This window comes from Ictidomys tridecemlineatus, chromosome 10, assembly GCF_052094955.1.
Source record: "Ictidomys tridecemlineatus isolate mIctTri1 chromosome 10, mIctTri1.hap1, whole genome shotgun sequence".
NCBI classification, from domain to species: domain Eukaryota; kingdom Metazoa; phylum Chordata; class Mammalia; order Rodentia; family Sciuridae; genus Ictidomys; species Ictidomys tridecemlineatus.
The window spans coordinates 95,617,259-95,634,795 of NC_135486.1; the positions used below are offsets into that span (position 1 = coordinate 95,617,259).

At 33.0% G+C, this 17,537-nt stretch overlaps 1 protein-coding gene across 5 annotated transcripts in view; it reads left to right on the forward strand.

Moving 5' to 3' along the window:
• The window catches only part of Mpp7 (MAGUK p55 scaffold protein 7), a 233,377-nt gene that overhangs the window by 150,104 nt on the left and 65,736 nt on the right, over positions 1-17,537 (forward strand). For all 5 annotated transcript variants that reach the window (XM_078023471.1, XM_078023470.1, XM_078023474.1 and 2 more), the window contains one exon: positions 1,757-1,837. In XM_078023471.1, coding sequence (XP_077879597.1) covers positions 1,757-1,837 — 81 coding nt within the window. The remainder of the gene's footprint in view (positions 1-1,756; positions 1,838-17,537) is intronic.

Consider the following 17,537-nt stretch of genomic DNA (forward strand, 5'->3'; position numbering starts at 1 on the left):
GTAAGAAAAAAAGAATCGACTGTCTTCAGAAGTTCATTTTCTTTGATGTTTTGTATCCTAATTTAGAAATTAAAACATATGTAATAACAATCCAGTTATATGTATTGTTTTAGTCCTCAAATATTTTCCATTCTATTTTTATCTCCAGACATATGTTTCAATACATATGTTAATGAGGAAGTTACTTCTGCATTGTAAAACTAAAACTTTTGAAACAAAGGTGAATAAAAGTGTGTATATAGTTACATAATTAAGCTTCAGCTAACATTTGAAAAAGGCTTCAAAACCAGTTTTCAAACATCTACTGCTGAGGGTTTTAGGAAAAAATTGTGTAGAGATTTATGTAATTGAGCCCCAAGCATAGTACATAGTAATTTTTTTTCAAAAAAATTAGAATATGAGATTGAGATAGAACTCAGGAGTAGAGCACTTGCTTAACATATGGGAGGCCCTAGAGTTGATTCCTAGCACTGCAGGAAAAAGTAAAATAAAATAAAATAGTAGACCTTACTATTAAATATGATCAACACAGTATTTTTAATTCACTATAACATTATACTTAAATGTTAAACATATATTATTATCTATTACATGAGTAAAGAATATGAAGAGCCTTTTGTATCTTTTTGTAAGTTAAAAATTCTATAAAAATGTTACCCTGAAAAAGTAAAAGCAATTTTTGTAATGTTATTTGTCAACTTTCTCTGATTTTATTTTCTGTACAAAAAGTCCATTTCCAAAGATAAGAACTATTGTTTTTAACATAAAAGAAACAGTAGGGGCAAATGGAAAATTCATGCAGTATTTTAAGATAAAATGCTTTTATATACTTTGAATTATAAACCATATGTTGCATAAACTTTATCTTTTTATATTTGTGTCTTGCTTTTCTTATAGAAATTATATGATCCTTACTGAGAAATTTTGATAGGAAAGTCTCAAGTTTTTATTTGTAACTGGCAAAAGATAATTGTATGTATTTATGGTACACAGTGTGATATTTTGAGACACACACACACGATTAATTAGCTTACCCAACTGCTCAAACATATACCATTACTTTGTGGTAAGAACATTCAAAACATTCATATTGGAGAACATGTGGCAGATTCAAAGTTCTAGTTCGTTCTTCATATCAAATTGACAAATGGGAATTCTTGATCATTACAATAAAGTACAGTTAGCATTTTTGGTGCCAGAGTAGTTCTCAAACTATTATGGGTTTATGATTAACTTGGTTTTTATTTAATAGACTTCTTAGTCTGTGTAGATAAACATAATAAAAGTTTCAGGTCATTTACTCTATTAGGATCATTCTAGTTCATTTTACCCCAGTTCTAAACAGCACAGCTACTGTGGATTTTTGGAAACCCTATGGATTTCACTACCTCATTCAAAAACTCTCCATCTTTTTTATTTTTATTTTTTTTGTACAGTGTCAAAACTTGATCCAGTCCTTTTTACAAATGGTCCTTTGTCTACGTGCAAAAGACCATTCACACAGATGAAATGCTGGGATTTGCTCTCATTGCAATAAATCAGAAGTGATGTGGCTGATATGATCACGCAGGTTGTACTCAGCCCAGAACCTGGGCTTGAATCTGCTCTTCTAAGGACCAGAAAAGAAGAGCACTGATTGATTTCTTTCATGCTGACTTAAACACTGGAAAGTAATAACCTTGAGCAAAATAGATTCTCAGTTCTGCACAGAACCTCACAATGCTCTTGCTAAACGTCAATGTAATCTTCCTTGCAGCTGGCTGAAGAGCTTCAGAACAAGCCATTAAACAGTGAGATCAGAGAACTGTTGAAACTACTGTCAAAACCCAATGTGAAGGTGAGGACATGTTACTCCTGTAATAAATACCTTCTGAAAGGGCCACTTTCTAAGTCTTCAGATGAATTGTGTTTCAGGCATCAATTTTCAACTCAATGTATTTTCAAGTAGTACACATATTTTATTAACCCGAATCCTAGTGAGGTAAAAGAATTATAATGTTGTGACAGGTACTACCCAGTACTTTAACTGGGAAACTCAGAATTTAAGTTGGGTTAATATAGTGCAGCTTCAAGGTCGTTTCCTTTACAATGAAATTAAGAATACAAAATACAGAACCACAGTGATTTTGTTTATGTGTATTTAACTTGGCCAGCTAATGATTATTTTAATATATTTGACAAATATCTCTATTTTTCTGTAGTATTATTTTGGTACTCTTCTCTCCCCCTTCAACTGCCTCATTTTCTATCCTTGTACTAATTCATGTTTCAAAATATCATACCATTTTATAGAATAGAGCAGTTGTCCAGTGTCAGATATCTCTTAAAATATTGATAGACTTCAATTCTGTCCTGCCTGCTTCCTCAGAGTTTATTATTCATTCACTTATTTATTTATTTTCTGAATGTGATTAGTTCTGAGAAGGCATTTCACAATTGTCTTGCTCTTATTCTAAGGTTATCAATACATAAAATCCTATAATGTATACATTGGGAATTTGAAACCACTGCAAACTGTGTGTAAAATGGTTTCCATGAGTCACAATTACAAATGAATTTTATATGTAATTTATCATCATAAGATCAGTTGTCTTATGATGAATACTGGTAAGAATAGAGTGTTGAATGAAAACTTATGTTCAGGTACAAAACTGTTTTTTGCCTTCTTGAAGAAATATCCTTTGAAATTGTGCTGTATTTGGTTTTAAAATTTATATTTTTAAAAAGTTTTTGAAATTAGGGCTGAGGTTGTAGCTCAGTGGTAGAGTGCTTGCCTAGCATGTGTGAGGCACTGGGTTGTATTCTGAGCGCCACATATAAATTAATAAGTAAAGGTCCATCAACAACTAAAAAAAATTTTTTATAGTTATTGAAATGAAGTATAAAATGGGCCATAGTATCTAACCCTTATAAGTACATGAATGTATTGAAGTTAGAAGTAAATGGACTATGAATAATAACGTGAGGGTAATTGATTTCTAATGGTTTAGGGGTCTAATTAAATTTTATTTCTAAAAGAACAAAGACCAAATTAGAACAGAAAAGTTGCTTAATATTAAAAAGAAAGGGTGCCACATGGTTAGGTACTCCAAGAAGGAGATTTGTAGAGTCAAGATTTCTTTAAATCTTGAGATTTAAAGCTGTGTTTAGTATCAACTGTATGTAAAAAGTTAGTATCAACCAGAGCAGGGTGAGGTGATCCATGAGAAGCTTGTCAAATCCCTTTCTGAGATTATTAACTTGGTTCAACGACATTAGAAACTAAAGAGGAATGTTTCAGATTTTTTAAAAAGTGACTTTGGTATTCTACTCAACAGTGTTTGAAATGGAATGGCTAAAAATAGATTATACAAGAGGTAGGCTGGCATTTGGTTTAAAATGGAGGTATGACTTAGATGGTATTATGAAGATCCATTTGATAAAATTTAATAATTGGTTAAATTTCATTGTATGGAATGTATTTTATATGCATTATGTTGTTTATTTTTTCATATTTTATAGTGTGACTATAGAATGGATGAGAGGTCAGCGTAAAAGATGTATATTAAAGAAATATGAGTAGAAAGCACATGATATTTCAGACACATGGTATTTCAGTTGGCAATGACAATCCATGGTTATCCAGTCTTGGGAAGAACATATCTTTCTTCCATTTTTCACCTAACATATAATACAGCTTTCCTTGAAGTCATTTGTATTAACTGCCATCATTTTGAATGTCACCTATAAGTGATTCTTTAAAAAGCTCATCCCTAAAATACATATCGGACTTTTTCAGAATATAATCAGTCAATTCTTTTGGTTCTAGGAATTAAATTAAAAAATTTGCTTTATTTTGCCTCTTTTAAAACAAAGCAAGGTGTAGTAGAATATGTTATCTATTCATGGGCTATTAGTTGAACTGACAGTTGAAATATGAAATATGTAATTCTGGTGTGTTAATTTGAGTGTTGTCTGTCATTTTTAGCAGATAAAAAAATATTTACTGTTTAGATGGTTATTCTATTTAAATATTTTATTCATAGTAACTGAAAGAAAACCTGACATATGCTTACCAAGCAATATGACCTTTTTTAATATTCTTATTTGTAGATGGACACAATACCTTTATTTTATTTATTTTTATGTGGTACTGAGGATCGAACCCAGTACCTCACACGTTCGAGGCAAGCACTCCACCACCGAGCCCCTAGCCCCAGCCCTAATATGACTTTTTTTTTTAAAAAAAAACACTTAGGCACAAACAACCAGATATGCAGCCACTACAGAAAAATAATATGTGTATTCCTCAGATTTGCTAATAACTCTTTTTAAAAATCGTTTGAACTTTTCTTTGGTGATTTATAAATGTTGCTAGAAATAGATATTTTTTTCAGATATTTATTCAGTGCCTACTGTGTGCCAGGCCCTCTGGAGATAGGATTTGTAGTAAATAGATTAATGAAGGCATAGGAGAAATATTGGGTTTTAAAAAAGGGAGGACAAATGGAAATGATGAAACATATAGGTTTGGTGCTAAATCCAAACTTTGGTTGAGGAAAACTGTAGAGGAAGGCCTGAAGGTCCAATACGGGGTAACCAGAACAGAACGGGTCATGTGGAATGGGTCGTTGGCAGAGTGTGAAGAATAAAGGTTTTAGGTCAAATGCATAGTATGTGAAGTCTCTTAAAGTTCAGCATGACTGCACAGTAGCCTGTGAAAGAGGACAGGGCAAGAGTTTGGAGCAGGAAGTCAAGCCTTTTGAGTTGGGCTTGTCCCACAGACTCTGGCTTATGCCTGTAGTTAAGGATTATTATTAATAGCTCTTCTTTTACTTTCAGTTGCTTCCTTATTTATATGTTTTTTTATGGCCACCCTAATTTTGAACATGATAAGTTTGGATTTCATCCGAAGTGTAGTGGAGAGTCATTGAAAGGACTTAAATAGGGCAGTGACACAGTCACTCAATGCGTAGAATATGGAGCAGTTTTGAGGGATGAAGGGTGGGTAGAATGGAATACTGCAAAGGAAGGTCAGTTGGGAGTCTGTGGAAATAATGGAAGAGGAATATGATTGTGGCCCTGATGAAGGAAATGGGAGACAGGTCATTTTGAGGGATAACTTTAACACGTGATATTTGGGGGAGGAAATAGAAAAGAAAAATCCCCACTAGAATGGATTCCAAATAGGATAAAGCCTGAAGTATAAAAAGAAATTGAACCATGTGCTGGGCATGGTGGCGCATGCCTGTAATCCCAGTGGCTTGGGAGGCTGAAACAGTAGGATCGAGGGTTCAAACCAGCCTCAGCAATGGCGAGGCACTAAGCAACTCAATGAGACCTTGTCTCTAAATAAAATACAAAATAGGGCTGGGGATGTGGCTTAGTAGTTGAGTGCCCCCGAGTTCAATCCCCAGCACCCCCTCCCATCCCCGGCCAAAAAAAAAATTTAAAAAAGTGGACCATGAGATATTAGCTCAGAGGTAGAGCTCTTGCCCAGCATGTGTAAGACCCTAGGTTTGATCCCTAGTACTGCAAAAAGAAGAAATTTGCAACAAAACAACATCAACAACAAAAAGATTATTTGATCAAGGGATAGAGAAGTGTTCACAAGAATAGAGACTGACAGACACAGACAGAAACATATACACATGCTCATACCCATAGGAGTTTTTAAAAATCCCTGAATGAGTTTAGAAGGAGTGCTTTATACAAATGATTTATGATGTTTGTCATTAGTAAAATGTGAAACTTTAATTTACCTTTTAAAAATTTACTTGATAAAGACAAAAAAAACAAATTCTTTTTTGATGATACATAATTATGTTTTTAATTCAAACTGGACAAAGTTCAGAAGCCACTCTTCTCATTGCTTTTAGTGAAGATTAATATCTCTTGATATGCATAATCACTTTTTCTTCTGTGAATTAGATGTTCATATACCTTTGGGGAATAACTGTCCTTAGCTGGCTGTATTACTTTTCCATTTTTTCTAAATATCAATATTAAATGTACATTTTTCCACATAAATGTGATCATAGAATATACTACTTAACTGTGGGTTTGTTTGGTTTTAACAGTTGGGTATTTTGTGAACTTCTCTTGGGATTAATATAATTATCTCCTTAATTCATAACTTATAAGTGGGTCTTTCTGTCATTTCTGTATTTCTGTTACTTAAAAAACACTATGATATACATTATTTGTATATTATAGAATTTTTTTATTTTGGTACCAGGGACTGAATTCAGGGACATTCAACATTGAGCCACATCCCCAGCCCTATTTTGTATTTTATTTAGAGTCAGGGTCTTGATGAGTTGTTTAGTGTCTTGCTATTTCTGAGGCTGGCTTTGAACTATTGATCCTCCTGCCTCACCCTCCCAAGCTGCTAGGATTATAGGTGTGTGCCACTGCACCTGGCTGTATTACAGAATTTTATGGAATGTTGGATAAAGTATATTTTTATTATGTCAGTAAATTGTTGTACATTCATATTTTCACATTTAAAAATTTTGGTGGTTATTGCTAGCTTGTTCTTTTTTGAAGGGGGTTACTTGGGATTGAACTCAGGGGAACACAACCACTGAGCCACATACCTAGCCCCATTTTGTATTTTATTTAGAGACAGGGTCTCACTGAGTTGCTAAGCACCTCACCTTTGCTGAGGCTTCCAACTTGTTCTTGAGACAGATTCTCCCAATATACAGTATAGTAGTGCATGAAAAGATCAATTTCCCTAGGCAATTTTAATTTATATGCAGTTAATTACATATGCCATGTTCAATTAAAGTTCTTTTTTGAGCTTCATTAATTGATCATCACTAGAATATAAGCTGCATAAACACGGGTAAAAAGTTCTGGTCATGTAGCAAAATTTCAGGTAAGTATTATAGGATCATTTGATAATGATCACTGAAAATCTTGTATTTTCTTCATGGGAGTATTGTAAGAATATTAACCATCATTATATATTTCTAATTTTTGTTTTTAATCTTACTAGCATTCTTTTCCTTTATGACTTCTAGGTGTTGAGTTAGTTTAAAGGACTTCTTGTTCCTCATTACAACTTTTGAAAATCATCTTCTATATTTTCCTTTGGCTTTTTAAAAGTTTTATTTTTTTAATTTTTAAGTCATTTATGAAAATTTGGTATATAGCTTAGATATATTTCTAATTTTGTTTTGAAAAAATATATAGCAATTTTCATAACAGTTTAAAATATCTTTATTATATACCAAATCTGTTTTGAACTCCTACTTTGATCAATCTAGTTTTATGATTGTTTCAGTTGGTATAGACTTATAGCATGATACTCAGTGAGACCCAAATCCTATCATTATTCTTCTAAATTTATTCTTCCACAAGAAATTTAGAATCCTTTTCGTATGTTGTCAAGTATCCTATTGGCATGCAGTTGAGTTTTACAATCTAAGAACATGACAATGTACTCATTTTATATAGTTCTAATAATAATCTTCATATCATTCTTCAATTTTCTTACCAAATCTGTCCCCAAGCCTGGGGTGTGTCGTGTGTGTGCATCAACACACATATTCACACAACAATAATTCATATATGATAGCAATTTTTCATTCTTATTATTTTGGTAAGTATGTTGTTATATCTTTTCCTTTTTTTAAAGACATAATTTTTTTCTTTCCTTTCTTGCCTTAATAATTACTTGCAAGGTGGAAAATGCTCAAAATGTATGGTAATATAGTATATATACTTTTGTTTCTCTATACTTCAGTGAGTACACTTCTCTGTTTAATATGTTTGTTATTATTTTCTGATATAATTCATCTTTTAAAACAATAAAGTTTTGTGGGGAGGTGGGGGCTGGGGTTGTGGCTCAGTGGTAGAGTGCTCCCCTAGCGCGAGTGAAGCACTGGGTTCAGCACCACCTAAAAATAAATTAAAATAAAAGTAGTGTGTCTACCTACAACTAAAAAAAAAAAAATTAAATAAAGTTTTGGCTTCTCATCTTTTCTTTGTTTTTAAATTTGTTTTTATTTTTTAGCATCAGAGATTGAACCCAAGGGGTGCTTAACTACTGAGCCACATCCCCAGCCCTTTTTTGTTTTTTATTTTGAGACAGAGTTAGGTTCCTAAGTTGCTTAGTGCCTTGCTAAGTTCCTGAGGCTGGCTTTGAACTCATGATCCTCCTGCGTGTGCCTCCCAGGCTGGCTTCTTTGTTTTTTAAAATAAATCAGGAATATGTTAAATTTTATCAAATGCCTTCTGGTATTTATTGAAGCGTTTATATGAGCTTTTTAATTATCAGCAAGATAATAATGTGCATAAATTTATATTAGGAAGCATTTGTGAGAATTAAACCTTCTTAAAATGCTAACCATATGATTTTCTAATGTAATACTCAGATATCTTTTTAAAAATCCACTCTGATGCAAGAGTTGTGGTATTATCATTTTATACATTGTGTTTAGGTTTTATAGTTTGGTTCTGATACTTTTGAAAAAGAAATTGAAGTCAGACGTGGTGCTGGGCCAATCTGTGCAGTATAGCAAAAAACCATCTCTTAAAAGAATTAGAAAAGAGGGGCTGGGGTGGTGGCTTAGTGGTAGAGCTTTTGTCTAACATGTGTGAGACACTGGGTTCAATTCTCAGCACTGCATATAAATAAAATAAATGTCCATTGACAACTAAAAATTATTTTAAAAAAAGAATTAGAAAAGAAATCAAAAATATTTTCATGGTTTTCTTGAGTGATGCAATGCTTGTAAGTAGCATAGAAAACATTAATACAGTCCCTTGGTACTAGGACCATCTGGGAAGAAAACTTTCTGATAGTTCTTTCAGTTTCTTTTGTTGTCATTAATCTGGTTTTCATCTTCTTCTAGAGTTGTTTTAATTTTTCCTAGAAAACTTAACATTCTTTTTATAGATTTTCAGATTTATTAGTGGTACTCTGCATTTTTTCCTACGTGATTCATATCTGAAGTTCTATCTTATTTCCCAATACTACCAATGTACATATTTTCTTGTATCTTTTTTTTTTTTTACTGTACATAGCAAAACCTGTTTGCCTAATCTCTCAAAATAGCTGACTATTTAATATCAATTCTGTTTCTCAGTTTTTTCTTCTTTTACCTTCCTTTGATTTCTGTTAGTTTGTCTTCTCCTCCAGCTTCTTCAGCTGAGTACTTGGCCTGTTTATTCACACTGTTGAAATATAGAAGCATATATAAATTTTACATGTTATATATGGCACATATAAGCATTATATAAATTAAATATATATGTAACATATAAGCATTACATAAGCTATATAAAAGCATAAATGTTAGATAAAAACATAATATAAAATCATAAAAGCTGAGTTTAACTTTTTGAATTTGATAAGCTTCCATGGTTGTTGTTTATGTCCTATTGGTATTGATGTTAATTTCTCAAAATAGTCTCTAGCAAATATTAATAAGTTTATTATCCCTACTTGTTTAAATTTTCTGGATTTGTTTGGGTTTTCTTCTTGATGTTTTAACTGAATGTTTACTTCTAGTGTGATCAGTATTAATCACAGTATTCAACCTGTTTTATGTAAAATTTGTCAAAGATATTTTTTGTTTGATCATTTTTTGTAAATGTAATGTAACTATATTAAAGTAATCTTTATATAAACATGGTCCTGTACAAGTTTATGCACAAAAGTTGAATATAACTCTCTTTTAAGTATTAGGAACACTGAAGCTCAAAAATTTGCATTCAGAAACTAAACTGGACATTTAACATGTTTATGTGTGTTGTGTTTCAGGGGTGTTCTGTGTTCTGTACTCAACAAAGAATACAAGTCTGTTTTTCTTATGGATGCACCAGAGAGATGATCTTGTTTGTTTATAGCACATAGCTTGCAACATAGGGGACTCCCAGTAGATTGAAATCAATGGAAATTATTAAACATTTAGAATTTTTATTCTATTATAATCATTTACATCTCTTGTATCTTCATATAAGATAATTTAGCATATTCATATACCCATTAAGGTTTTCATTCATGTTCTTTAATTCATAATAATATAAAGTCATGATCCTATTCATTTCACTCTTTCATAATCCCTTGCTTTGAAGGGTACCAACACTTGTCTCATATAACCTGTTGCTCTTAAGTCTTTAACAGAGAAAATGATTTGCCATTCCATAAAAATAGTGTCAGCTGAGAAGATTTTTAAAGATGATACCAACATAAATTATCAATTAACATATCCAAAAATAAATTATTTTTATAAGTCAAAAGTATCTACCCAATCCTATTGTTTCAATCTTAAGTCTAGGAAAAACAAAAAGATATAAAAGAAATGACAGATGGGGAGAAAAGGAAAAGTTAATGAATAGCCAGATGCTTCCTGCATTGTGGCAGGAGGCAAGAGCAACAATGTTGGTGTTTTAGGAGCATTAATGGAGCAATTTTGGTCTACACAGAAATTTTGTTTCTAGGAAAATCATTGTCACTCACTGACAATTAGGAACCACTTTTAGCCATCAAATTGCTGCAGTAAAGGCAAATTAGCTGGTATGAGTCATCATCCAGGGGCTTATTTGGATAAAATAGTGAAGTGACACTATCTTGAAAACATGGTATTATAATTTAGGAAGTCAGGAAGAATTTGGTAGAATAAAATAATTTTTTTTTGTAATTTTTTAGCTTTTGAAAGCATTCACTTACCAGAAATTATTCATTGCTAGAGCATGCAGGATGGATGAGGCTTCATTAAAGCATGCTAAAGGAAAAAAGTTAAGCTTCCTTCTGGAGGGATAAATCAATGTTACTCATCCTTATGAGCTGGATACTCAATTCCGTGAACCTGACAGATACTTAGAACTTAGAGTTGACTCCAGGGGGTCTGAGGCAGTGAAAGCTTGTGAGCCAGATGAGTTACAAGGCCTAGTGTTCAATTTCCTGCAGATCCTTCTGAGCAACAGGTAAACCCATCAGTTGTGATTGGTGGTTATGTCATATGGAAACACAATTTTCATTTAAGTATTGCCTTTTGAAAGGAAAATCTATATATTGAAAAATAAAATCATCATAGTTAAAACAGGAAAATGGAATACAAAATGACTTAGTTGTCCACAGTAAAAATGTTGCTGAACAACAGTATTTGTAAAGCAGAGCTATTACAAATAATAAACTTGAAATCCATAAAGTTATTCTGGAATCCAGATATCTCCTTAGTTTTGTCTAGTGAGAAAAGATATATAGCTGGCACTCTTTTTTTTTTTTTAAAGAGAGAATGAAAGAGGAGAGAGAGAGAGAGAGAGAGAGAGAGAGAGAGAGAGAGAGAGAGAATTTTTAATATTTATTTTTTAGTTCTCGGCGGACACAACATCTTTGTTGGTATGTGGTGCTGCGGACACAACATCTTTGTTGGTATGTGGTGCTGAGGATGGAACCTGGGCCGCACGCATGCCAGGCGAGCGCGCTACCGCTTGAGCCACATCCCCAGCCCATGGTACTCTTAATATTGTATATACTATTGCAACAATGATGATTGCTTTACTTACAAATGTTTTCATTAGCTATTGGTATTGTTCTTACTGCATGCCAGGTAATTGCATAAGTACCCAGATAGTGAATTTTTCTGGTATTCTTCATTCATATCTGTAGAACCATATTCCCATGTTGTGGTATTTTTCTCCTGTGTAAAAGACTCCCTATAACATTTCTTGCAATGCAGGTCTGCTACTAATGAATTCTTCAGCTTTTGTATGTCTTTGAAAAGTCTTCACTGCTGAAAGATATTTTTGCTGGGTATAGAATGCTAGGTTAACAATATTTTTCAAGTATTTTGAAGATATTAAGATATTACTCTATTGTCTTGTGGTTCATATTGTTTATGATGAGAAGAGAAGTATGCTTTCCTTTTTGATAATCATTCTTTCACATGTTGTATACCACAACCCCATTCTGCCATCTTTGGGTGATTTTAATATTTTTCTCACTGTGTTTAAGCAATTTGGTCCTATGTTTCTTGTGCTTTGGTACTGTGATCTTGACTATGTGGGGTTTTTTTCCCAATATCAAATTTGGACTATTTTCTGCCGTATTTCTTGAAATAGTTTTCATCACTCTACCTTTCTTTGGACATGCCAATTACTATAGTAAGTCACTCAGAATTGTCCTACAACTCACTAATATTCCTTTCATCATTTTAAAATATTTCTTCTCTTTTGTGTTTCGTTTTGGATAGACTGTATTAATTTGCCTATTAATTTACTTTTTCAATATCTAACTTACAGTAATCTCATTTGATGTGCTTTTTCTATTTCATACATTACATTTTTCATCTCTAGAAGCTTGCTTTGAATCTTTTTTTTACATATTTCATATCTCCTGTTTTCAGTCTCACAGGTATTTGGACATTTAGAATATAACTATAATAACAACTTAATTTCCTTATCCTACTGTCTATCTACCTGTGTAATTTCAGGGTTTGGTTTTATCTAGTTCTGATACCTGTGTAATTTGGGGGCTTGCTTCTATTGTTTTATTTTTTTCCTTCATTATAAGTAACATTTTCTGCTTTCTTTGGATATCTGGCAACTTTTAATTGAATTTCAATCATTATGGGTTTTCTCTCATGTGAAGCTGGGTAATTTTGTGTTTCTGTAAATAAAAATATCAAGAATTTTTCTGTTAAATAGTGAAGTTATTTGGAAACATTTGATCCTTCAGAGGCTTGTGTTTTAAGCTTTGCTGATGACACCATAGCAACACTTAATCTTGGGCCTATTTCTAACTGTTTAAGTCTGTGTGACAACTCTTCTCAATGTGTTGTGTTTTTCCCTCTCTCAGGTGAGAAGAACTCCTGCTTCAGGGATCATTCCTTGTAGTTCAGAATGTATTACTCTGTTTACTGTTGCTATAATAAAATACTTAAAGCTGCATACTTATTAAAAAAAATAGGGTTAGTTAGCTTACAGTTTTGGAAGGTGAAAATCCAAGATTGGGCAGTTCCATTGTTTGGGCTTCTAGTAAGGAACTCCTTGGGCTGCATTATAACAAGTAGATAAGCTAGAAGGGAACATGGTGCCCAGGGTGGTCTTGTCTTGATTTTTAACAATCCAGTCTCTCAAGAGCTTACTTCTCTTTTGAGTAGAGAGTAATCTGTTAGCATAACAATACCCCCTTTGACCTAATTCCCTCCCAGTAGGGATTAACTCTTAAAGGTTCTGCCACCACTTAATAGCTTTGGGAGGTAGTCCTCTAGCACCTGTGCCTTTGGGGTACAAACCACATATCCAAACCATAGCAGAAGAGTTTTTCAATCTTGGCACTGTTGACATTTTTGGCTGGATAATTGTTTTGGGGGTTAGAGGATTGTTCTTTGTGCTGATATTTAGGAGCATCCCCTGCCTCAGTGCACTAGATGGCAGTAGCATCCCCCAAACTGACAATAAAAAATGCCTCCAAACTTGCCAAATGTTCCCTGGAGAACGTTTAAAAATAAAATCACTTTTCCTTAAGAATCATGTATCTAATTCTTTCTGGTAGTATTTATTAAATTAACACACAATTTTACATATTTATGGGCTACAGTGAGATACAGTGATCAAATGGATAATTAGCATGTCCATCACCTTAAACATTATTATTTCTTTGTGTTGGTAATATTCAAAATTCTCTTTTTTGTTATTTTGAAATATATAGCACATTATTGTCGATTGCATTCACCCTGCTGCACTATAGAACATTAAAACTATATTTTTGTATCCATTAACCAACCCTTCTCTTCCTAGCTTTTAGTAATCACTGTCCTGCCCACTGCTTCTATGAAGTTAGCTTTTTTAGTTTCCATATATTATTGAAAACATGAAATATTGGTCTTTCTGTGCCTTGCTTATTTAACACTAATGTCCTCCTTACCTGTTGCTCCAAATGACAAAATTTCATTAATTTTTATAGTTGAATAACATTTCATTATGTGTAGATACCACTTATTCAATGGTGGACACGTAGATTGATTCTATACCTTGATTGTTGTTAATATTGCTAAAATAAACAGAGCATACATATATGAAGTAATAATAGTTCATTGTGGTTTTGATTTTTTTGACTGTTGATTAGTAAAATTGAGCATTTTTTCTATTTCTGTCAACCATTTGCATGTCGTCTTTTGAGAAATGTCTAGTTATATCATTTGACCATCTTTAAGTCAATTATTTTTTTTACTGCATAGTTGTTGAGAATCTTATATATATATATGAATATTAATCAAGCCATCTGGTAGTTTTTGCATATGCATGTTATGGATTAAGGCCTGGCTGTCCTTTATCTCAGGAATTCTGTGTCATAGTCTTCCCTGAGAACTTTAGCTCCTTGACTTCCTTGGATTCATTTCATTTCTACCTCTGTTTTCCCAACTCAGGGAGACCACTGGCAGAATTCTTCGTGGGTTCTTTCTTCTCTGATATTTTTCTGTTTCTCAGTGGTCACTGCCCTTCAATGTTTAATGTCTAGTGGGTTTTTTTTTTTTTTTAAGAAAACAATTGTCTCATTTTCCTTTTGTTTAAAAGGCGCTTTCCAGGTGGGTACTTGTAATCTTGGCCCTCATTATCGTTCTTGAAAGATACTTTTGCTGGATATAAAATGTGGGGCTGGATTTTATTTTTTCAAAGCATTTTCACAGTATTTCAACTGTTTTCTAGTTTCCATTGTTTCTGCTAGTCAAACTTTCTTTCCTTAATACTTTTTCCTTTTTTTTTTTTTTTGGTCATTGGTATTCAGCTGTTTCATTATAATATTTCTGTGCATGGATTTCTTTTTATTTTTTCTGCTACCTAGAAAAATCCTTGGTTTTCTGAATCTCAGGATGTCACATTAGTTCTCAGAAATTTGTAGCCATTATTTCTAAAAATTTCATCATCTGATACTTTTCATTTTTTCCCATTGAAGCAAACTCTTATTGAACACAAAAGCATTAATTGAGCTCATTAAAATTAGGATTCTTTATTGATTGAAAAATGCCATTGAGAAAGTGAAAACAAGCTACCAAATGAGAAACTATGTTTATAGCATGTGTAATTGACAAAGATTCTAATCCAGCATATTGTAAAGAACTCTTGCAAATCAATAAGAAAAAGATAGGTGCAATGTAAAAATGGAAAAGGGCCTTGAAGGGGCATCTCACACAAGAATATATATACATGCTTAATCAATGTAGAAGAATTTTGCCTTTTGTCTCATGAGTTATTAGAAAATTTCAACCATAGGAGATGGTACACACTCAGAATGACCCAAATTTAAATTAATAATGTAGAGTGTTGAGGGATGAAAATAATGTAAAATGTTGGGGAAGAAAGTAGATTCATCTATGTTGTTAGTGGGAGTATAATTGAAAAATCGTGTCTACTGATGTTGGCTATAATTATAACCAGTGGCCTAGGCATTTCCATTCTTAAATATACGTAGTCAAAATTATATATCTATGCATCAAAAGACATTAACTATTTACAGGAATATTATTTGTAATAGTCAAGAACTGAAACAAACTATATGTCCTTCAAAAAATGTAATGGCTAAAGAACTCTGAAATAAGTATTTGGGATACTATTTTTATGAAAAATGACAACTGCCACTTATGAAAAATGAAAACTACCACCAGTAACAGCTTGGATGAATCTTACTTTACATTAGTGAAAAAATGAATCCATTCTTATAATCCTAATTTTCAAATAGAGTCATCCTTTGGGGGATAGAGAGGCATGATGAATAGTAAAACATTTAAATGGGAGCTTCTAGGGTTCACTTCATGTTTCTTTTGGGACATATTCATTTTTTAAATTCATCATCCTGTGCATTTACAAGCTTTACTTTCTGTGTTATGTTGGTACTCCATATCTGTGGGTTCTACATCTCAGATTCAACCAACCACAAATCGAAAATATTTGAAAGAAAACATTGCATCTGTACTATACATATATAGACCTTGGTTTTTCTTATCATTTTCCCCCTAAACAATACAGTATAAAACAACCATTTACATGGATTTTCACTGTTATCAGGTACTACTATAAGTGATCTAGAGCTGACCTAAAGTGTTTGGGAGGTTAGGTATAGGTTATATGCAGATACCACACTATTTTATGTAAGGGACTTGAGCATCTGAGGATTTTGGTATCTGAGGGGAGTCTTGACATCAATCTCCTGTGTATACTGAAGGATGACTGCATATGTAAAGAGTCACTAAAAACGTCTAATTAAAAAAGACCATTTTTACTAACTTAGGGCTTGGGTCAGTAGATAGCCAATATTAAACACATAGCCATAAAATACCTATGTGATTAAAAGTTGTGAACATTTATGAAGGCAAAGAATAAGGTGCTGAAGTGAAGAAATGGAGGGAACTGCCATTTAATATTTACACTGAATATCTGGGCCATGCCTCTATGAGAAAAAATTACTTGAGTGAAAAAAAAAATGTTGTAAGATAAGGTTGGAGAGATACACAAGACTGTTAGAAGATGTCAAAGAGTTTGATCTTCCAAGATCTGTGGGCTTAGAAGGGATATATTTCAAAATAATCAGTCTTGCTACTGTTTGAAATATGGATATGAAAATGGACCAAAGTTCAATGCTGCTGAACCATTTAGAGGCTATTGCAGTATTCCAAGCCCAAAATGATAGCATCAGTCATCTAGACTGGGGGTCGCCAATGTTTTAGGTACGAAATTATCTTTTCCAACTACTGAATTTTGCCATTATACCATGAAAGCAACCATAAATATGTAAATGAATAAGCATGACTATGTTCTAATAAAACTTTATTCACAAAAATAAAAAGTGTTGTACGAATCTCCGATATACAAAGAAGAAAATAAAATTGAGATATATTTGAGGAGTGGATTTAATAAGGTATAAGATGGGATGTTGCAAGTATAGTGAGAGGGGAGATTTCAAGGATGATTGGCAGACTTCCAGCTTGAATAAATTATGGTCAGTTATGCTGTTGATTATATTAAGAGACAAGTTAATTGAAAGTCTAAAACGCACTCATCTAAAATAGTAGTGACTTGCAAGGTTTCAGTGCTCCCCCCCCAATCTTTGGTCTGTAAAGACAACATATCCATGCACTGTGGAGTTTTGTCCCCATACTTATCATAACTAAAGATACTTTTTATTCTTCTATACACACTTGTTACACAAAACATGAGAAAAAAAAAAGAATCACATTGATAGTTCTTTGTTTTCTGCCAACAGGAGGACAAATATTAAGAAGAAAAAATATGTAGTTTTCTCAGATTCCTTTTGGCTCACTGACTATGTATCTATAGCCTCATTTTCTCCCTTCACACACCCACTCCACCTTTGCTTCCAAGTTGCCTTCTTTGTAAGGATGAACCAGCTGTAGCTGAGCTAGAGGAAGGTGTGTGCTCATTCTTGTCCTGCATTAATGACCCTGGAGATAGAGGTGCTGCTAGGTAGTGCTGCCAGCTGCAGCTCTGCAGGTTCTGCTTACCATCCTGTTTATAAAAGACCCCTTTCAATAAGTTGCTTTGCTACCATCATGCCAAAATCATAACACTATTTCTATCTTCTT